The sequence below is a fragment of the Argopecten irradians genome, chromosome 9 (assembly GCF_041381155.1).
Source record: "Argopecten irradians isolate NY chromosome 9, Ai_NY, whole genome shotgun sequence".
In the NCBI taxonomy this organism is placed as follows: domain Eukaryota; kingdom Metazoa; phylum Mollusca; class Bivalvia; order Pectinida; family Pectinidae; genus Argopecten; species Argopecten irradians.
The window spans coordinates 9,888,360-9,911,032 of record NC_091142.1 but is presented as its reverse complement, the minus strand read 5'-3'; the positions used below and the strand labels follow the sequence as shown (position 1 = coordinate 9,911,032).

At 33.1% G+C, this 22,673-nt stretch overlaps 2 protein-coding genes across 4 annotated transcripts in view; both read right to left on the bottom strand.

Annotated features, from left to right (window-relative positions):
* Positions 1 to 1,378: 1,378 nt before the first annotated feature.
* On the bottom strand, positions 1,379 to 11,915 carry LOC138331388 (uncharacterized). 2 transcript variants are annotated; one of them, XM_069278970.1, is made up of 4 exons: positions 11,804 to 11,915; positions 10,332 to 10,469; positions 2,644 to 2,877; positions 1,379 to 1,483 (listed from the first exon to the last, which is right to left on the bottom strand). In XM_069278970.1, exons 1-3 carry the CDS (start codon positions 11,838 to 11,840, stop codon positions 2,648 to 2,650), a joined length of 405 nt encoding a protein of 134 aa, XP_069135071.1. In that variant the 5' UTR covers positions 11,841 to 11,915; the 3' UTR covers positions 1,379 to 1,483; positions 2,644 to 2,647. The 2 variants fall into 2 exon arrangements, with proteins under 2 accessions (XP_069135071.1, XP_069135072.1); XM_069278971.1 differs by lacking the exons at positions 10,332 to 10,469; positions 11,804 to 11,915 and adding exons at positions 3,470 to 3,607; positions 4,524 to 4,671.
* Positions 8,191 to 22,673, bottom strand: part of LOC138331389 (uncharacterized) — a 157,660-nt gene continuing 143,177 nt past the window's right edge. For both annotated transcript variants that reach the window (XM_069278975.1, XM_069278974.1), the window contains exon 4: positions 8,191 to 8,300. The gene's annotated coding sequence lies outside the window, so the exon portion shown is untranslated. The remainder of the gene's footprint in view (positions 8,301 to 22,673) is intronic.

Genomic DNA, 22,673 nt, shown 5'->3' with positions numbered 1-22,673 from the left:
TTTTATGTATTTTTATTTGTCACCATTACAACTGAGTGTTAATTTCATTTATTTTTTTTTACTTTTAGAAATATTTCGATAATTCGGTCTCTGAACAACTGAAAATAACACGTTTCATTTTTCAAAAGATTTTCACCATAAAGGTATTTGAAGGTCTTTATACGTCTTTTCCCTACAAAATAGGAATGCTCTTACAATGATTGTCGTCTCAATGGAAGGGAGATAACTCAAGTATGATTATGTCTTTGATAGACGACAATGAATAATACATAACATAAATGTGTGACCATAAGTATACACAAATAAAATTTTATGTTGCATATAGGAAATTATGAACTAATAAGCACATGTTTCCTTGACGGATAATCAAATAATCTTGAATGTCAATAAAAAAAAAAAAAAAAAAGATATGCCAAAAATCATTGATTCAAATGACTAACGTTTGTCTAACTTGCATAAAAGGTTATCTATTAATTCGTTATTCATCTATTGATATCCAGAAGATTCATATGTACAGTTCACTTCTTGAAAGTCGACATGACTCGGACCAAAAATTGTCAAGGCGGTGGGATGTGATGGCTTTTTGGCGTGTTAAGAAATAAATAGGCGGTCATTTTAAATCCAAATAAACTTTCCGGAAGAGGCATTGGCGCAATTGTTTTTTTCTCTGAAAATATCATCTAGTATAGTTCACTGGTAATAAATGTGGCGAATGCCAAATTCATATATCGAACAATGTTGTGTTTTCAACAGTACTGATCCAAATATTTCCAGTAACTTGAGTCGTGAAAAAATCATTTAGTTTTACTCCGAAATCTAAGCTTAAATTACATGATCAGACCCGTGCCTTCGGGTACTTTGTTGAAAGAACACCGTTCATTGAATATTGACAGTTAAACACTAACAGTAGAATTTTAAAAACTGACATCTAACATTATCTAATGAAAATACCGTTTATAGTGTCGTTTTTATAAAATTAACTATTTATGGCTCATACCCATTTGATTTTAAACTGTTTTATGTGTTGGTAAAACATTTTTTTCCATTTTTTGGAAGATCTCGTTTGACTGGTATGTTCGATAGACTGTTACAGTCTAAGTAGGCTGGACACAGTTTTGTAATCATTTTAAACTCTGTATGAAGGCAAACATTCTTATTTGACAAATATATGTGCATTAGGAGCACTATAAACTAAATATAAAATAATACGTACAATTTCGACTCGTTCATTTTTTTGTTTAAAAATATATTTAACAATATTCGCAAATGTTAAAACAATAAAACAATATATGGCAAAATGAAATAATTATGCCCCTTAAAATCGGTTAAAGAGTCTTTATTTCTCTGTATTTGTGGTAAATGACTGTCAAAACAATGATAGATTTGTAAATTTTATTTGCTTAAAGACTAATCAAAGGAATTATTTAAAGTCAATTGTTTGCCATTCCTTCAAAATCTGCTGGCACCTGAATGAATCACCTCTCTGCAACAGAAGGAAATTACAAAAAATTAAACATCCTGTCCATCTATAGTTGACAGGTAAACATGGTATTTATTATATTTCGTCAGTATATATAGTTTCAGCTATCAAATTTGTTACATTTCGTTAGTATATAGTTACAACTATGGAATAGAAATTGTTATATTTTGTTAGTGTATAGTTACAGCTATGATATATATATTGTTATATTTCGTTAGTGTATAGTTACAGCTATGAAATATATATTGTTATATTTCGTTAGTGTTATAGTTTACAGCTATGAAATAGATTTGTTATATTTCGTTAGTGTATAGTTACAGTATGATAAATAGATATGTTACATTTCGTTAGTATATTGATACAACTATGAAATAGATTATTGATTCATTTAGTCAGTATATAGTTACAGCTATGAAATGATATTGTTTGCAATATAGTATATAGTTACTAGTTGAGAATATAGTCAGTTTTAAGTCAGTGTATAGTTACAGCTATGAACTACGTTACTGTTACATTTCGTCAGTATATAGTAACAAGTATGAAAGAGATATTTGTTATATTTCGTCAGTATACTGTCACAGCTATGAAATAGATATTGATACATTTCGTCATAATATTTTCACAGCTATCAAATAGATATTGGTAAATCGTAAATTACTTGTCAGTTTTACTGATGTTGATCATTGTTAATCTGTTTCCATGATTTGTCAGTTAGAACTTGTCAGTTCATTGTATGGTGTTTGTGGTTTGTTGTCATTGTTACCTGGTCAGATTGATGGTGTTGTGGCCATTGCTACCTGGTCTGTTTGACACTGCTGTTGTCATTGTTACCTGGTCAGTTTGATGGTGAAGTGATCATTGTTACCAGGTCAGTTTAATGTTGTTGTCATTGAAACCTGGTCAGTTTGATGGTGTTGTGGTCATTGCTACCTGGTCTGTTTGACACTGTTGTTGTCATTGTTACATGGTCAGTCAAACGGTTGTTGTTCATTGTTACCTGGTCAGTTAAACGGTTGTTGTTCATTGTTACCTGGTCAGTTTGATTTTGTTGTTATTGTTACCTGGCCAGCTTGATGTTGTTGTTATTGTTACCTGGTCAGTTTGATGTTGTTGTTGTCGTCATTTTTACCTGGTCAATTAAATGGTGTTGTTGCCATTGTTACCTGGTCAGTTTTGATGGTGTTGTTGTGGTGCATTGTTATGATGCTGTTGTCCAGTTTGGTGTTGGTCAGTACTAGGTGGGAGATGCTCTCCTGGTGCTGGTTGCTGATGACCTTGGTGGTTATGTCCCGCACCCTCACAAGCACAGTGGTTATCTACACAGTGGTAGTTGTGGGAGTGGGGTCCGTGTTGCTGGGCACAGTTAATTGTGCTACAATCATCAGCTGTGGTACACGCTGTAAGATACATACATACAAGTTATAGTGAAATTGCCGAGAAACTGATTCTAGTGCTATCTTTTAATTAATATGAAAACAATTATCAAACTTAATTTATATCACATTGGTCTTTAATGGAATGTATATGTAGAACAATTTTCATTCCGGAACCCTGTACTTTTGACTCATTATGTTACGTGATAACATACTTGTAACTCACTATATCACATTATTATTATTTTGATCATTATATCACGTGATAACTTTTTGACTCATTATATCACGTGATATCATATCTTTTGACTCACTATATCACATTATCTATGTACTTTTGACTCATTACATCACGTGATATCATACTTTTGACTCATTATATCACGTGATAACGTGCTTTTGACTCATTAGATCGCGTGATATCATACTTTTGACTCTTTATATCACGTGATAACGTACTTTTGACTCTTTATATCGCGATCTAATGTACGCTCGGCTTATTGTCTCACGCTATAGACCTTCATTATCTCGCGTTTTCCTTGACTTAATATCACACATTTCCCCTGACTCACTATATCAAATTAACTCTACATCTTTCCCTTAGTCGGTCACTTACATGGGTTAGCTGTGTTGAGGTGAACACAGGTACACAGGTGCTGTCCGGCTACTTCCACGCATTTCTTGGTTCCAGCAGTGCACGTTGTGTCATGACAATTATCCGTATGAATGCAGGTTTCACAAACCGCAAAGGCCACTGTATATAAAGTATATAATACATAAACAATATTTTATTTGTCATGTGATTATAATCATGTAGTATATAAAAGGATGTTTTTTCATTTGCCATACAATGATAATTATGTATTATATAAACAAAATGTATTTCATTTGTCATATAATGATAATTTTGTAGTATATAAAAAGGATATTTTTCATTTGTCTTATAATGATAATTATGTATGATATAAACAGGATTTGTTTTATTTATCATATAATAATGATTATTCAATTGATTCATGTTAGAAAGCTACTGTACACAGTTATTTATAAGTAACCAGTTATTATACATTTGAGATAGATTAAACACTAGTTACAATGTCACTAACAGAGAAACTATGCTTGCCCGTGTATGTTTAATTGTTTTTGTATTGGATCCCCTTATAATCTAATGTTCGTTATCTTTCAGTTATTTATCATTACAAACAAATATTTGATCCTTTAATCTGCGTGATTAGCATTGTATCATCTCATTTTACATCAGTCCCGATTGATCTATAGTACCAGGTAATCGGGAGGACAAATGTAACCGGATAAATTAAATATTTATATTTCCTCTTAATTCAGACTCCATGAACCTACCATTGTTAACTTGAAGCATTGTTCAATAAACTATTGCAAGTCGACGTGGGAATAGAATTATCAATTTAAAAACAGAAAGTAGTTCTCTTTATTCGAAGTCTCATTAATAGGTGAGTTTTATTAATTAAAAAGAGATCAAAATCAATAGAAAAAAAAACGCCAAAACGCTTGCGCTTAAGCACTGTCTGTGATATACTTGCAAAAGTTCCAAATTTTAAGATGAAAACTAAACAAAATATAAAAAAAATTACTATATCTCTATATATGTTATCTACACCAGTGTTGTCCTTAAATAGAACAGATCTACTAACCACAAAGAGCCAGAACCAGTCCTGTAAGAGTGTTCATTATGTCTGCCTGTAGTCCAGTGGTACGGGAAGAACCTATCCAAGCCTTTTATAGTCCTCATTCCACCGACATATCAGCACCAGATGGCTATCGCGGTTTTCTCCCAAGTCACATTTTTTGACTTACATACCTGAGAAGTTATGTTTATTTATAGAAATTGTCATGCCAACTGATATTTGATGTGCTAATTAAAGCTAGACTCAACACGACAAACATCTATAATCATAATTCCATTTCACAGTTTTAATTTTATTTCATCGAACAATATTATTACAAAAATGATTAAATACAAACTATCAAAATGAAAGATATTCATCGTTGAGAGAGCAAAATAAATGGTTATTACTTAGACTTATTAAAACATATATATAAAATGCGTTATTTTAATTTGTTGTTTTGGTAATCAGAACTGTATTTAATTTGTATATCGAAGTGCAAATGTATTTGTTCAGAGCATTATCATTTTAATGTACAAGATAAGTAATAAACTTGACATTTTTCAGCAGTCGTAGAAGTGTTTAGAGTGAAACATTTAGTAAATGAAAACAAAAACAGATTTACATTTGTAATGTGTCTACATTGTACATGTAGCACTTTTTTAATAAGTAACACACGTAATGTTTCAAAGTTATCGTTCAGTATTTGTAACTGAACTAAAGGATAATTGATTTTTTTTTATTCCTGTGACGACATACAACATAAAACGAAATGATAGAGAGGTTGAACAACTGAGCATGTACGTGTATATTGTACATTAACTTAACACAATGTTGTGTGCGTGTACGTGTTAAGGAACGTTGTTAGATGAGCGTTGATTGTCTTAAAAGTGAGTCCATAACGTATAGAATTTATCGTTATAAATAAATGTACATCGCAAATGTTCTTTGGTAATGATTGTTGCGACGCGTCTTTAACAAGCTTTCAGCGCAGTCCCGAATAATTAATGTTGACACCTGATTTACGTACATGTATCAGAAGTAATGCTAACTTTGCCAAAAGGTCAGAAGTTATTTTTTGATGTATTTTTTAAAACTGACTCAAGCCAGTTTGCAACTTTAGCTGAATCTAATTTAAGAAAAACGTTACATATAGTAATAAGTCTGCAGTGTTTTGATAAACATTTGATAAATATGACATGTTTGTTTTCGTTATACACCATCTTGCCATTATCAAACTAAGATATAATATGTTACTAGTCTAAAGATTTAAACAAAGTCGGAAACGTAGTATGTCTTTAATTAATCCTACCGTTATTGCCTCATCAAAACGTTAATTGCCAATTTGGCATATCTTAATCTTATCGGATCGTCCCTGGTAGCCGTAGATAAAAAACGTTTTGTTTTTTTTTGTTTTTTTTTTACATTTTTCAGCTGTGTTGTTTCACGATTTTCACATGCATGACGTCATCTAATCACGAAAGTACAAATAATCGGAAATGATATGTGAAGAATATCACGAGCAATTAAGGGCAAGGCTAAAACTGTTGGTCACGTGTCCTGGGATTTTTTGATCAGTTATTGTTAAATAATTAAACAAAGAAGACAACGGAAATAGAAACGTATAGTTTTTAATGTATTTCATTTGTCCCCATTAATCTAATATATTATATATTTATTCAATTTATTGTTTTACTTTTTAAAACATTTTGATAATTAGGTCCTTCTACAGCTAAAAATAACACTTTTCTTATTTAATCTGGTTGCATGACATTACATGTCTTAGTTTTCTCCTTAAATGATATCTAATCAATTTTGGAAGGTGAAGATGCAAATCGCCTCACATCACCCACTCCGTTCAGATCACAATGTTATAGGGACCGCAGAATCAAACTAAAAACTTTCTGGAAATCTTTCTTTAGTTGCAAGATTTCATAGAGAGGTGAATGTTTCGGAGCCTGCTGATTGGGTATCCAGGGTGCATCAGTTTCAAATGTTTATGTTCGGGTTGGGAAATATATGTCGATAAAATAGATAATTTAAAAGAAAATAATCCTTTCGAAATTGTTTATGACAGGATGAGGTAATCAATATCGGAATGTTAAGAAAATTTTGGTAAATTTTCGGTGTGGAATTTTTTATTTTGATTTGTGGAGAAATCCTGCTGACCCTATTTCATGGGCAAGAATAGTACCTCGCCCCCTAGTTTTGTCAAGGCAAAACCTAAGCGCCCGACAGAGACAAAGCAACCGATCACTTCCTCAGACTCAATAGAGAATGTAAAGGAAGGAATCCTAATGGGATCCAGCTACAAACCAGGAACCTTTTCTTTGGCAAAGAGGCGGGATCAGCGAGTAGGGTAACTACAGAGCTATTTCTGGACCAACGAAGGCACGAAGAGTGAACAGATGGATATCACTCCTCCTACGCCCAAAGGGAAGAGCAAGCAGGCAGACAAAATTAAAAAATGTAATGGAGACTCAAATATGAATATTACTTGATAGACGACAATGCATATACATAACATATTATGTGTGACCATAAGTAGACACAAATAAAATTTTATGTTGCATATAGGAAATTATGAACTAATATACACATGTTTTCTTGACGGATAATCAAATATAATCTTGAATGTCACACAAAAAAACAAATAAGATATGCCAAAAATCATTAATTTGTCTAACTGGCATAAAATGTTATCTATAAATTCGTTATTTATCTATTGAAATACACAAGATTCACATGTACAGTTCTCTTCGTGAATGTCGACGTGTCTGGGACTAACATATTGTTAAGGGGGTGGAATGGGATCGCTTTTTGGCGTGTTAGGAAATAAATAGGCGGTGATTCCAAATACAAATAAATTTCCGGAGGATGCATTGGCGCAATTGTTTTTCTCTGAAAATGTCTTAATTTCACTGGTAATAAATGTGGCGAATGCTAAATTCAAATATCGAATAATGTTGTGTTTTCAACAGTACTGATCCAAATATTTCCAGTACTTTGAGTCGTGAAAATCATTTAGTTTTACTCCGAAATCTAAGCTAAAATTACATGATCAGACCCGTGCCTTCGGGTACTTTGTTGCCAGAACAACGTTCACTGAATTTACAGTTAAACACTAACAGTAGAATTTCAAAAACTGGCATCTAACATTAGCTAATGGAAATACCGTTTATAGTGTCGTTTTTATAAAATTAACTGTTTATGGCTCATACCTATTTGATTTTGATCTGTTTTATGTGTTGGTAAAACATTTTTGTCATTTTTTGAAAGTTCTCATTTGACTGGTATGTTTGATAGACTGTTACAGTCTAAGTAGGCTGGACACAGTTTTGTTATCATTTTAAACTATGTATGAAGGCAAACATTCTTATTTGACAAATAGATGTGCATTAGGAACACTATTAACGACATCTAAAATAATACGTACAATTTCGATGTTTATAGGAACAATAAAACAATATATGGCAAAATGAAACAATTATGCTGAGTGATTCTAGCCGACATTGGGTATATTCTTTATACATTGTACGTAAGTGACATATCATGTTCCCCTTATCTAGTGCATCGTATCAAATAAAACCTTGTCATATAAAGGGGGACCGACTAAATTAAAACCCCGCTAAACAAATCGATTGAAGAGTCTTTATTTCTCTGAGTTTGTGGTAAATGACTGTCAAAACAGTGATAGATTTGTAAATTTTATTTGCTCAAAGACAAATCAAAGGAATTAAGGCAATTAAAGTCAATTGTTTGTCATTCCTTCGAAATCTGCTGGAACCTGAATGAATCTCCAACCTGCAACACAAGAAAATTACAAAAAAATAAATATCCTGTCCATCTAGAGTCACAGGTAAACAAGGTATTGTTATATATCGTCAGTATATATAGTTTCAGCTATTAAATAACTTATTATTTCATTTCGTTAGTATATAGTTACAGCTATGGAAATATATATTGTTATATTTTCGTTAGTGTATAGTTACAGCTAATATACAATAGAAATGTTACATTTCGTTAGTGTATAGTTACAGCTATGAAATATATATTGTTATATTTCGTTAGTGTATAGTTAGAGCTATGAAATAGATATATTGCATTTCGTTAGTATATGGTTACAAGTATGAAATAGATTTTGTTACATTTAGTCAGTGTATAGTTACAGCTATAGAAAAGTTATTGTTACATTTCGTCAGTTTATAGTTACAAGTATGTCAGTATATATTTGTTACATTTCGTCAGTATATATGTTACAGCTATGAAATATATTCTGTAACATTTCGTTTACATTTAGTCAGTATATAGTTACATACCAGTGGAATAGGTTATGTATATTTCGTCAACATTTAGCCAATGTCGTTTTGGATTAGTTATCTACTTGTAACAATATTTGAGGTACATTCGCTGTATATAGTTACAAGTATGAAGTATAATTGTCATATTTTCGTCCAGTTGTTAGCTAGTTGTTGCTACTGAAAATTTATATATTTCAATCGTTGTTATCAAGTAACCTGGTCAGTTATGATGTAGTTTGTTATCAATTTCGTTATTATATTTAGTTATGTTCATGGTGTTGATTATTGTTACCTGTTTCATTTCGTTCATGGCCAAGGTTTGTTATCATTGTTACAAGTCATTCGTATGATAAGTCACGCTGTTATTGTTACCTGGTCATTTGATGTGAAGTTTTCATTGTTACCAGTTGGTCAGTTTTACTGTTGTGTTGATGTTCATTGTTACCTGGTCAGTTTTGATGGTGTTGTGATCATTGTTACCTGGTCATCAGTTTGATGGTGTTGATTGTCATGTTACCTGGTCTGTTTGACACTGCTGTTGTCATTGTTTCCATTGTCAGTTTGATCTGTTGTTGTCATTGAAACCGGGCCAAGTTTGTTGATGTTGTTGTTATTGTTACCTGGTCAGGTTGATGGTGTTGTTGTCATTGTTACCATGTCAAATTCGTTTATAATTTTGTCATTGTTACCTGGTCAGTTTTTGCCACTGGTAGTTGTGCAAGTGTTACCTGGTCAGTTTGAATGGTTGTTGTCATTGTTACCAGGTCAGATAGATGGACTGTTGTTCATTTGATGGTGGTGTTCTCATTTTTACCCTGGTCAATTTGAATGGTGTTGTTGCCAATGATTACATGGTCAGTTTTAGATGGTGTTCGTCTGTGGTGCATTGTTTATGATGCTGTTGTCCAGTTGGGTGTTTGTCAGTACTAGGTTGAGTAGCTCCTCATGGTGCTTGGTTGCTGATGGCCTTGGTTGGTTATGTCCCAAACCCTCACAAGCTACAGTGGTTATTTAACACAGTGGTAAGAGTGGGGTCCGTGTTGCTGGGGCACAAGTTAATTGTGCTACAATCATCAGCTGTGGTACACGCTGTAAGATACATACATACAAGTTATAAGTGAAATTGCAGAGAAAATATTACAAGTGTAAATTTTCATTTTTTATGAAAACTATATTTATATAGACATTGGTATTTATTGGTATTATAATGCTACTTTTGACTCATTATCTCACGTGATAATTGCGTACTTTTGCCTCAATATATCACGTGATAACGTACTTCAGTCTCATCATATTACGTGGTAACGTACTTTCGACCTATTGTATCACTTGATTATGTATATTTGATTCATTATATCTCTTGATAACGTACTTTTGACCAATCATATCACGTTCTAATGTACGTTTCATCCAATATATCCTATGCTATAACACTTCATTATCTCGCGTTTTTTTTTTTTACTCAACATCACACATTTCCCCTGACTCACTATACCAAGTTAACTCTACATCTTTTCCTTAATGGGCCACTTACATGGGTTAGCTGTGTGAAAGTGAACACAGGTACACAGGTGCTGTTCTGCTATTTCAACGCATGTCTTGTTTCCAGCTGTACACGTGGTGTCATGACAATCATCACTATGGTGGCAGGTTTCACAAACCACCAATGTCACTGTATGTAAAGCAAAGAGTAAATAACAGAATGCAATTCATTTATTCAATATAATGATAATTATGTTGTATATAAACAGAATGAATTTCATGTGTCATACAGTGATAATTTTGTAGTATATAAACAGATATTATTTCATTTTTCAAATATATATAACAATGATAATTATACATATTAAAAAGTTACTGTACATTATGATACATTGTATATAAGCACAGACATTTGATATAGTCAAACGAAGTCTTCAGGCATTTTCTTTTCTGATATTTATACCTTCGCAAGATACGTTGATTTTTTACTATATATATATATTTATTGTATCAAATCAAATTAAGTTAATCTCGTGCAAATGAAGTGAACTGTTAACATCAGCCATTGCAAGCACCAGATTCTTAGTTAATTCTTACATTAACTAACCTAAGATTACCACAATTCCATCAAATTTTCAAGCAAGTTATTTAGTGATTAAAATTTTGATTAGCTATCGATTACATCTTTTATAATCATGCATAATTGCAGTTACATTTGCTATGATAACCATCTTACATATGCAAACATTATAAAAATGTTGAAATTTAATTCATTTTGGTCATTGTTTTCATTTAGAAACCATAGAGCGCATCCCTGAACCAACTTTATATTTCTCCTAAACATGTATCTAAGGTATCTACACATTCAGAATAAGAAATAAGTTTTCTCAAGATTGTAGATAAAGTTCTACTGTTTCTTAGACAAAAACAATAAAAGAATATGCAAAAAATGTCAAACATTTTCTCAGTTATTTTTCTGTTAATTCAGTCAATTCAGTTAGTTTATGCATATTTCGGATGATAACCATGACAACTTAAAGCTGGGAAATTAGAAAACTTTTGTAACAATCAAATCAGAAATGTCACATGTCAATAATTTGATTTCTTAACTATTAGTTTAAAACATCGATGGATTTGGCGACCAACAAGGGCCCAAACCATACATATGTATATAGTACTTTATAATCATTTAACCTGCGTGATAATCACTTCCGAGGTACATAATCATGAACTATTGCAAGCCGGCATGTGACTCAAACGGTCAGTTTACAGGAAAAAGCTAAAGTAGCTTAACTTGTTTCAAATACTATTTTTTAGATTAAATCTAGATGAGATTTAACAAAACAAACAAAGGAAAAGAAATCAATGGCACAACGCTTACCTTGCAGTACTGTCTGTGGTAAACTTGCAAAAATTCCCATTTGTCATTTACAGATGAAATTTATACCGAATAAACGGATTGATCATGATTATATATAGGTTATCTATACAAGTGTAGTCCTTAGATAGAACAGATTTACTTACCACAAAGAGCCAAAACCAGTCCTGTAAGAGTGTTCATTATGTCTGCCAGTAGTAGAGTGGTATACTGCCTCGTTTAGAACACCTTTTATAGTGTTTATTAGGCCAAAAGACATGATACCGCCATCTGCTTATCGCTCTTTTATCCCAAGTCTAATTTTACTTTTCTCGGTTAACATAGAGTCGATAGTGGTTCTGTTTATTTTTAGAATGGTTCATGCAAACAAATCACTGACAAATAAATAAGTCATTTTGCGGCCTTTGTACGTAATATTAGAAAATTAATACACTTCAAGATTTTAAACGAAAGATCAAAATCATTATAACAGAACGTCACCTATTAATATTTGAATTTAAAATTTAGGCCCTGTTAAGACTCATGATAGTTTGGATACCTATACTTTTTTACTCAAAACTTGTCTTTGTGTCATGTTTAGTATTCAGTATATAATGAAATAGTGTATTACGCATAATATATTGTATGGGATAAATGTTGGTGCCGTTTTATATGCCATATTCTCATGATATGATTTACAACCTCCAGCTGCATGACAAGGTCAAACATGACTCGAAGTCTATGCTTTGTATATAAATAAACCTGGTCAAACAAACGCTCCTTGTAACCGCTATAGTTAACATAATGGCATGATTATTTGGTGACTGAAATATGTTACGAACCCAACCTCAAGGACTTGTAAGGTTTTCGCATATTTTGTCAAAATTTACAAACAACACAACAATCTTCAAGTCAACAGCAATACCTCATGTTCTTTTTCGACGGTTCATGTCCCTGTACAGATGAGAACATGTTAAGTTTACTAACACTGAAATCAAAATCAGAAAAAAGCCCACAACTTTCCTAAGATATGGTGCTTTGAATATCAGTATTATAGGAACACGAAATTGGATTTTACCAACACATAAAGATATTCGATAGTCCATAGGAGGATGAACTTTATCTCCAAGCTGTAGTTGTTGGTAGTTGGTAATCCTGTAGCAGGTTTAAAGAGTATAGGAAGATCGGTCAATAATGTTCTCCTACACTAAACAGATTATTCTGATGAATTATATTACAAAGTATACAATATTTGTGAATTGTCTATTTTTTCGTTGTTTTGCCGATGCTATATTGTCGACTTACAATTGTAAATGAAGCACAAAGAAAACAGCGATGATGTAAATCATCGGATTGCCTTTTGTGATTATTTTTTACGATGAAAACTGTTATTTTCTCTTCTTGTACATAAATCATGTTTATGTTAGTAGAGTTACTTACCAGTCAATGTCTTATACCAAAGATAACGTGTGGGTATTGTCTTAAATCTAGATAGCCATTGGCCATTGTCCTTAAGTTAGAAAGTCATTGGTCATTGTCCTTAAGTTAGATATCTATTGATCATTGACCGAAGGTAAGATAAGCGTTAGCCATTTTCCTATTGAAATTACCTGAAATCTATCTACTTGGTTACTCTGCCTAAGGTACTTTAATCATAACTACATACATGTACGTGTTAAATTGAATACCTTAACATTTTCTGTTTTTATCATCGACACATGTTGTTCCATATAACATCAACCACCAAATGGAAACTACTTCATCATAATTATATCACATCAGGCGGATTTTCAAATTAATGACTGAATCTAGCAACTTCATAAAATTTATTTCATATGGAACTCTAGAATTATCAATTATATTGCTATATGTGTTCATTGTGTATGTTTTTTGCGAACAGTTGTGACCGCCATTAATATTTCATTTTTATGTCTTGATAAAGGGGTAGATCGCCTAAAAAATTCGACAATATTTTTTTATCCACATTGTTGGAATTACTACCTCTCCCCACTTGGCCTAAGATAAGTTTATAAAAATAAACAAATGCAAAGTTTCCTGTGTAAATCTATTTTAACGATCAAGGTGAATTTTGCTGTAGTAATATTTAATTATCGGGTGCTGATTGGTTAGTAAGACGAAGAAAAAACGCCATGATGAGTTGACCCGCGTTATGAAAAGTAACATTCGACGTATGTATTTAGAATCGTTTACGAAGTGATCATGAATAAAATATTAAAGGTATAAAAAAATTAGAGATATTGCAAAATCATCGGATTATTATATATTATTTATCTTACGAAATCATCCACTGATGAGCTGTAAGGTGCTTGACCTTGACCCTTACACTCTAGGTCACCAGTTTGAAACCAAGATCTGGTAATCGCTAGCAAAATCCGTTTATCAACAAAATTAGGACAGATATTTCAATTACAGTCAAGACGTTTAAGTTATATATACCGTTGTTTTCATACTCACAAATCAAGAAAAAATTTTAATATCTAATTCACCACCAAAAACATTTAATAATTACATTACTTACAATGCATAGGTTTTCATTTTATAATTACAGATATCTATAAAGAAGAGCTGAAAATGTTTTTCTGTCGCTGTAAAAATATTTTATAAGTATTTTTTATGTAGATGTTCAGTGCAGTGAAATGAGTGTATATACGGTCAGAGCAGGAGACCAAGTTGTGGTCTACAGTTTCATTTCATATTTTCAAAGTGATATTAAATCTTTTCACTTAACCTACATACATTATATTGTATAACAACAAAATTCACAATGCATAAAGCATCATATGTATTTTTCTGGCCTTTTGGATGATTATCGCAGATTAATTCATTAAAACTTAAGGTTTTCAATAGATTACTGAAGAAAACAATAAGGTAAAAATTGTCTCTCAGTTGCGGCATATATAACTTAAACCGTGAATAGATACGGAAACATGACTTAAATAGACTTTCAATGTGAAGGTCGTGCCACGATATATAACTATCTGCCCGGCTTCACGATCTTTACATGATCACCACATGCTATCCCGAAATGCTAAATGTGAGACAACATGATTTGAAGACGGGTAAAAGATCAAGTCAAGTTAAAAAATATTGCGTGATCATATTTTTTTAATGGAATAAAGTTGACATTTTGTATTTATCGATGTCAATCTGTTAATATATATAAAAAACACTGAAATTTTGTTGAATATTTTTTTCAAATATAAAATGATAATGACCAAATATGAGTAAATTTAGAACAAGTAACTATCAATTCACTGTGGAACATATTGATGGAATGATATAAATTAACAAATTAAAATTTGTCCTTGCGATACCGATGATATTGGTATGAATTTCAATATTCATTAAAGTGCCCATTATTGATACTTGAAAGAAAACTATATGCTAATAAGTACATTTACGAGATACCTAATATTATAAATTTTTACAGCTAAAAAAACTACAAATATTAAAATAAAATTAAAATGTAAATTTATACAAATTCTGCTTAAAAATATGAATTTGTCCTCCTTCTTGTTTAATGTTGTAAGTATACTATAAAATGCACTTAGTGAAGAGACTGAATAGCGATAGAAGATTGAAGAGTAATCTTCTTACATTGTGAAGGTGTTTTTTGAACTGTTTTTACCAGGTCATTATAATTTTCTGCTTGTTTATTTTTGTATGGTTTCTAATCTAGTCCAAAACTCCTCATGCAGTTTTCAGCGTTAGGTATATGTAATAAATGTTAAATGAGTAACTTTATAAGGACTTTCCACGTAAGGTTTTTGTTCTGTTTTTTATTATTCTTCTGTTTTTAAAGTTGTATACAAAAGATCTCCAAACTTGTAAGCGATAAGGCATTGAACTTGCTTTTTGTTTGTTTGAGTTTTAAGGCCCATCGACAACCAAGGTCATTTAGGGCCAAACTATAAGTCAGGCATAAATATCAGGATATAATATAAACAATGGTTGCATATAAAAGGTCAGGATACGAATAGGCAAATAAGAATTAAAGCAAATATTGTAAATGTTTGATTTATAAAATATTTGCATGGGATAAAATGTATTTGGCTAAAACACAAGAAGAAACTCATGAACAATGTTGATGAAGCGATGAAATGTTGAAAATGTCCACAAATTGGATGAGAATAAATTAAAAAATCTTTCATGTGTATACTACCCTGTAAAAAATTACTACACAGATGGAAAATAGAATCCAATCCTTTGTGTACTACATGTCAGGGTAACGGAGGATTACGATCATCTCTTTGTTTTTATGTGAACATGTAAAAAGATTCTGGGAAAAAGTCAATGAAACGTTTAAAAAAGAACTTAGCAAATATCAAATATTATATTATTATCGGCTATAAAACGGAATCGCCAGTATATGAAGATTTAAATGTCCTAGTATCGATAATATATTTTTCTGTTTATAATACATTTTGACATTTTTAGGGTATTAAAAAACGAATTGAAAATGTATAGCGATGTAAGAAAAATTAGACATTTGCCAAGCAACACATGCATAAATAACTTTTTATATATCTGGAGCGCACTGCTTATACTTACGGAAGTTAGTGTCATAGAAGAACCAACTCCCCCCAGCAGTGTAAATGTTGCGAACAACATTTTGGTACACAGCTAAAGCTTCCGCTTGGTCCGGAAACTTTAGCCGATAGACAGAGGCATAAATATTGAATGCCTCTGACCATTTTTCAAACGTTAAAAATTTTCGTTTGGGGGTCTTAACGAAACCCACACCGTTCTCCTGATTAAGTGTAATGGCTATTTCCTGATCGAAATCAGAATCCAGGAAAACAAACATATCAATGAATTCATTCGCCCACACTCTTTCTTTCAATTTAGGCGGCACCCTCACATGCAGGGGCCGGCATGAAATAGCAGCCGGAATCACAATATTAGCATGTTGTACATTTGTATTAATTAAATTGTCATTCACACCTGACAAGGGTAAAGCCAGTGGCTCATTGGGAATGTTCATGGAAGCAGATCCTCCGGCTATTGGAGTTGAAGTAGCAGCGCGTGCACTAGTATCAGTCTCTGAAGGCGCCCCCAAAGCTGCGGATGGTGCTGTGGAGATAACAGGCTGGACATGTACAGGTCCCGTTGATCCTGCAGAATTGCCCTGCTGCTCAGGTACCACTGTAGGTGTGTTTTCCTGTCCTGAAGTATGGCTGGAGCCTAAGGACAGACCCTGGGCCTTTAGACCTGCCATAACAGCAGCGAGGACATTGTTTGTGATTGAATGGGTTAGTGCAGCCACATCTAAGCTAGCGCTGGGTACTGTAATGTTATTGATTGCATCACCAGATGAATTAAGATCAAGTCCGGCATCACTTGTAATAGATGTCCCCCCAACTGCTGTAGCAGTGGTTGTATTGCTGACTGGAGTTGTCCTGGCTGTCTTTCTCCTGCCGGACACTCGGTCTGTGGAAGAAGGAACAGGTCTTTTCCTGGAAGGTCCCATGATGACCTGAAAATTGGTGGTAAATGAGAAGTTTACAATGCTTAAGCTTTGTGGCCCTCAATCTGAAGCTGAACAAGATGTTGACATGCATGTATAACTGCCAAACGCATACTCCTATAAAACTTCTTGGTTCCAATAGGATTAAGATGACATCCGTCTCTTAAAAACAAGTTTAACGGACTATTGAAAATCCTCCTATGAGGCCATAACCGCATACGATCCTGACCCAACAACAGAACACCCAGTCCTTTGTTTACTGTTTTCCGCCTGGCCTCGTATAACTGAGGGGCCACCCCACGGGGAGTAGGTCGTGTAAAAAGTTCACAAACATACACTAACAAACAACCCCGTGACAAAAGTTCTGCGGCAAAATTGTATATAGTGTATGCTAATTGATCAGGAGAAATGTCCAAGTCACATAAATCATTGCCTCCAATTTGTAGAATAACAATGTGAGGCTGACAATCGTCCAACCAGGTAGCAGAATTGGAGCGAACACCCCGTACCGTGCATCCGCCATATCCCTTCCCGTATACCACACATTGTTGTAAACCGAAATTGTTTTCATAAGCTCCCTTGTCGATCGCTTCAAACAACCTTCGAATAAAACTATGCCCGATGACAAGCACTCTTGGTTGGGAAGTAGCCATGCATGCATAAAAGAGTGTAAAGTTATACTTAAATGCCAATTCTAGATGAATGTAGTGTCCGTGGAAAGTCCCGCCATTAGACCAGTGTCCAGCGAAGTGGCCGTAGATGCTCGTGCCTTTAGCTTTGATTGTTTACACTTCTAATCTATCCTGAACAACGAGGAGTCGACGAAAGTGTGTAGTATTAGTCACGCCACCTCCACTGGAACTGTATAACTCAGCACAAATTTGCAAAATTGTCCCAAACACTAAAATTTGTTTAAGCTTTAACACAAAGGATTTCGTCTTTCTTTTTTAAATATAAACTGAGAAAGTTGCGCATTTTTAGCGCCTCTCCATTTAAACCCCAAACCTAAATATTTTGACCAATCAGAGTTCCCAGAATCATTTTTCTCCCCACAAATTACAATTTATATTAAAGGTGCTTACCACATAAACCCTCTTTTAAAGCTACCCATGTTTTTTAAGATTCTTATAAAAACATTAAACATTATAAAAACTAATGTTATATTTATAAGTATTCTTAAGTTTTCGTAAACATAAATTAAGCTAATAAATTAGCTGCCTTTTTATATGCGTGTAATGATACCTTGTAAATTAACTTCTTTGAATTGTCTAATTTGCATGTACATTTATCATGCAAAATATGGCAATTAGTATTCATAATTGATAAAGGTTTTTTTTTTTACTTTCTATGAATAAGTTTTGAGGGTCGTAGCCTCTTTCCTTTTTATATGGACTATTTTGGTGGAATATAGGGCAATGGCACTTGATGTATACATGTATAAATTAAGATTGTGTGCGCATTAAATCAACTTTGTTAAGTATAATTGTATGTAATGTTTTTGGTTCATGACTCGCTCAGATATTAAATACAGTGTATTTGAAACAATGGTGAAAAAAAGATAATAATGATAAAAAAAATGCACTATGATGACACTGAAAGAAGAATATCTATTTTTGTATGGTTTCTAATCTAGCAAATATGGAAAAAGTGAGACAATGGATATTTACAACAATTTAAAAAAATCACTCAAACGATATATAAATGTTCACATTTCTTCTTTCTTTGCGTAATGTGAATCCTTCTAAGAAAGATGATGACTTCATGACTCTCACATAGCTTACTTTAGCTTTCGCACTTGCCTCATCTCTCCACTCACTCCCTTTACCGGATATTCTATTTTTCTCTAAGCTTTCTCGCTCATCTACAGTAGTCCTACTTGCCACGCGCCCACGACTGTCTCGCTTGCCTCCACATCCTCTCTTTTCTTTAACTCCCTCGTCCTGTCTTTTCCCCCTGTTTTTTTCCCTTTCTTTTCTGCTCACTCCCGCTGTCTTTTCCCTCTTACCCTCCCTCGTTCTGTTTTTTTACTCCCCTTCCCCCTATCGCTTTATGTATTTTCTCTCTCTCACTATCTCTCTGCATTTCCCTCTATCTTTCTGTATTTTTTCTCCACCCCTCTCTCTCTACGTTGCTCTTTACTCTCACTACCCTCCTCTCTATCTCGATTTTCCTCTCTTTCTCTCTATCTCTGTCGGAAACAATTACTGTTAGAAACTTTATTGAGACTTGTTATTGTGAAAGATATATAAAAGATATACATATGCTATATACCATTGTCGCATTGGGACCATATATGCATAGAAAATGACCTTAGTCCTGAGTGCTTAAAAAAAGTGTTAAAAAAAGTGTTGAATTGATACGATGATAAGACAAGAAAACGGTCATATTTTGTTTTTTAAAGATAATTGAGAACACGATTATGTCTAACGACATGGAACAAAGTGTACATGTTGGAGAGGTCGTAATACTTGTCTCGTATGTGTATAAAATCAATACAGTGCACTAAAATATGCTCCAACGTGAGAGGAGCATCACTTGCATGGCATGTAGGAGGATCATCCCCTCTCAATAGATGGGAATGTGTAAAATATGTGCGTCAAGTTCGGAGTCAAGAGAGAACAACTTCCATTCTGCGGTCTCTCCGACAGGACAGTTTAGGATTAAGTGCAGGTTGTATTTTAAACAGTATAATGTTTGTTTCAGTAGAACACCTTTGTTGCCAAAGGTGTTTAATGGACTGAATTGAAGGTTTGATGTCAGTGTATGTAGTTTCAAATCTGTTTGTGATAGACGAAGAGCAGTCTTAGCAGCTTTATCGGCGTTTTCAATCCCCATTATACCCACATGACAGGGAATCCTTAGATAAGTAATTTGAGTTTTGGATAAATATATTTCTAGAATGTTTTGATTTCAAAGCTTGAAGGACCAACAGAGAGTCGGAACAGATTATTACCTTTTCAATGTGATGTTCTGCGAAATGGTTAAGAACCAAACAGAAAGCACATATAATGGAGGCAACATCTCAAAGTCGGATAGAGGAAAAGTGATTAGATGTACAGCATGCTGCTGCAACTTTATCACCATCTTTTGAGCTGTCAGTGTTGATTTGACAATGATCAGGGAAAGACCTAATGCTCTCCCGAAAGGAGGATTTATGTTCTTGCACTGGACTTTTCCCTCTCATGAAGAGATAGATTTGATATCAGGTGTTGAATGAGTCATGGTGGTACATCCGATACGGTGTACTTGTCAATGGTGGTACAGTGACCTGATGTGCAGAATACGGAGATAAATGGTTACTAAGTTTGTTCATATCAATGACATTGAATTTTTGAAAGGGCTGGAGACCTTATATGATATGTAGCTGATATAAAAGCTCGTCAAATTGTCCAATGACAAATTCTAGTTTAATACATTTATTATTCCTGGTTTTTGACAATTTACAGGGCGACAGTATCCGAGTAGATGTATCCACTTAAACAATGTGGTTGGTAGCTAGATTCCTGATATAAAGCAGTATGGCGTATATTAGTCGCTTCGATCCTAAGCTGACCATTTTTGATTTTTGAATACATGTAACATACTAATGATCTTATTTGCGAAAAAGTAGTATATTAATTACAGTAGTTATTCAATGACCAAAAACATGCATCATCGTGCGATCTGAGACTTGAGGTAATTCTAGTTAAAATCCACATTTTTCATAGGGCGCATCAGAGGACAAACTTTCACTATGGCTCATTTTATTCAATGCATGCATTTGAGTCTCCGCATATATAAGAGTTAATTCAAGAAATAAAATGCTGGATTTCTAATTTGATGTAAAAAAAATGTAGCATTATATACTAGGATTATGAGATGGGCATAAACAATCATTTTAAGGAAGAAGATGCTGGATTTAAGAATTCCGCAAGAGCCAATGGGTCGAAATGACCAAACTAAGGTTTTGGTGCATGCTGTGAAAAGCTGTTATTTAACACTTGAAACGGATTTATGCATATGAATTGTATTACAAGTATTTTAAGACATGATGTGGACAAATATCTAAATATGTAAAATCAAATCTTAGATGACTAAGGGGCTGATTCGAACTTAACTTTTCTTCGAAATTTGTATTGAGTAATTCTCTGCTATATCAAAATGTGCTTATAGGATGATTATACATAATTTGTTGTTATGGACACAGGGCTTCACAATATTCTGTTTTTGTAATGATTTAAATAGTGATATTCGGAAGAAATGACATCGGAAGAATTAACGTCATACAACCATAAAACTGACATAGCATATCACAAAAATAAAACAGTTTTTTTCTTTTCACTTGAGAATTTCATTTGAGAAAGATAATCAGTATGACATTTTGGAAGATTGCTTATTATATCACCCGTTTCAGATTTATTAAATTTTATCTATAGCAATAAAAAAAATGATGTCTGGGCGATTTCATACCGTAAACTATGACGAATATAGGTAAACCATCATATATTTTACAGACTTCATGAACCCAGGATGTAGACGTTTCGTAGATATGTGATTCACTGCAACGAGATATTTTACAGCTGACGGAATGTTTCATTGCATTTTATGCTAATTAAAAACTACATTTTTACTGTTGAGCAATATGACGGCTACAGGTATTAACTTTTACGATTGAGGACATTGTTTGACATTTAGTGCTGCTTACGAACTACTTCATTAAATCTAATTTCCTGTACATGTATCGCTAAGGCATGTGCTATGAGATATTCTACACGTGGATAATTAGATACTTAGACCTTGGAACGTAAATGCTGGTGAAACTCCTATTTGATTGAACTCAGATAGTCCTGGAACTGTGGTGCATGCAGTGTATGTCAATAATGTGTTGATTTATAGTATTATATTAACACTTGCTAGGCTTGTTCACTATATATATAATATACGCAAATACTAGCGTAGAACAAAACACAATTTTGGAAAAATGTAAACAATACATATATGTATTATATCTATATATAATGCAAACCTTTTTTAATTAACAACTGTATAAAGAAACGGGAAACATATCCTGACGTGCAGTGATTTCTTTTGTATTTAAATAATGGATGTCAAATGTAAACATTATTTAATTACCTATGTGTCTAACTTCGTCCTACGATCGATTCTTTAGGGTAGAATGTCTCTGTTTTATTACTTTCATTATCAAGAGAGGTGATTGGTATATCTTATATGGTGATATGCTATTTTTGTTATTTTTTCCTCTTTCAAATACGATTTATTTCAGTTTCTTTGCTTACCATTTTACACAAGCATATGGAAAATGTGTGCTGCAGTGAAAATGTGAATATATCTTAATGAATAATACAAAATTACTAGTTATTCCAAATGTAAACTCAATCATAACTAGCTATATTTTTTCATGTTTTCTTGTTTCAAATTATTTCCTTTATGCTATCAAGAAAACAAAGCAATTTTAACAAATAATGCATTAACACTGTTTTAATTAAGACTATTACATAGAGTTTTCTTGTTTTCTTTCAATACGGAGTTCCCGAAGTCCAAACTATGGT

Bases quoted from the DNA above. Each gene is read 5' to 3' on its own strand.
- LOC138331388 (XM_069278970.1), bottom strand. From the start codon at position 11,840: ATGAACACTCTTACAGGACTGGTTTTGGCTCTTTGTG. The intron at 10,470-11,803 runs GTAAGTAAATCT...CTTTACATACAG, and splicing joins ACTGGTTTTGGCTCTTTGTG to TGACATTGGTGGTTTGTGAA. The intron at 2,878-10,331 runs GTAAGTGGCCCA...TGTATCTTACAG, and splicing joins CTTTCACACAGCTAACCCAT to CGTGTACCACAGCTGATGAT.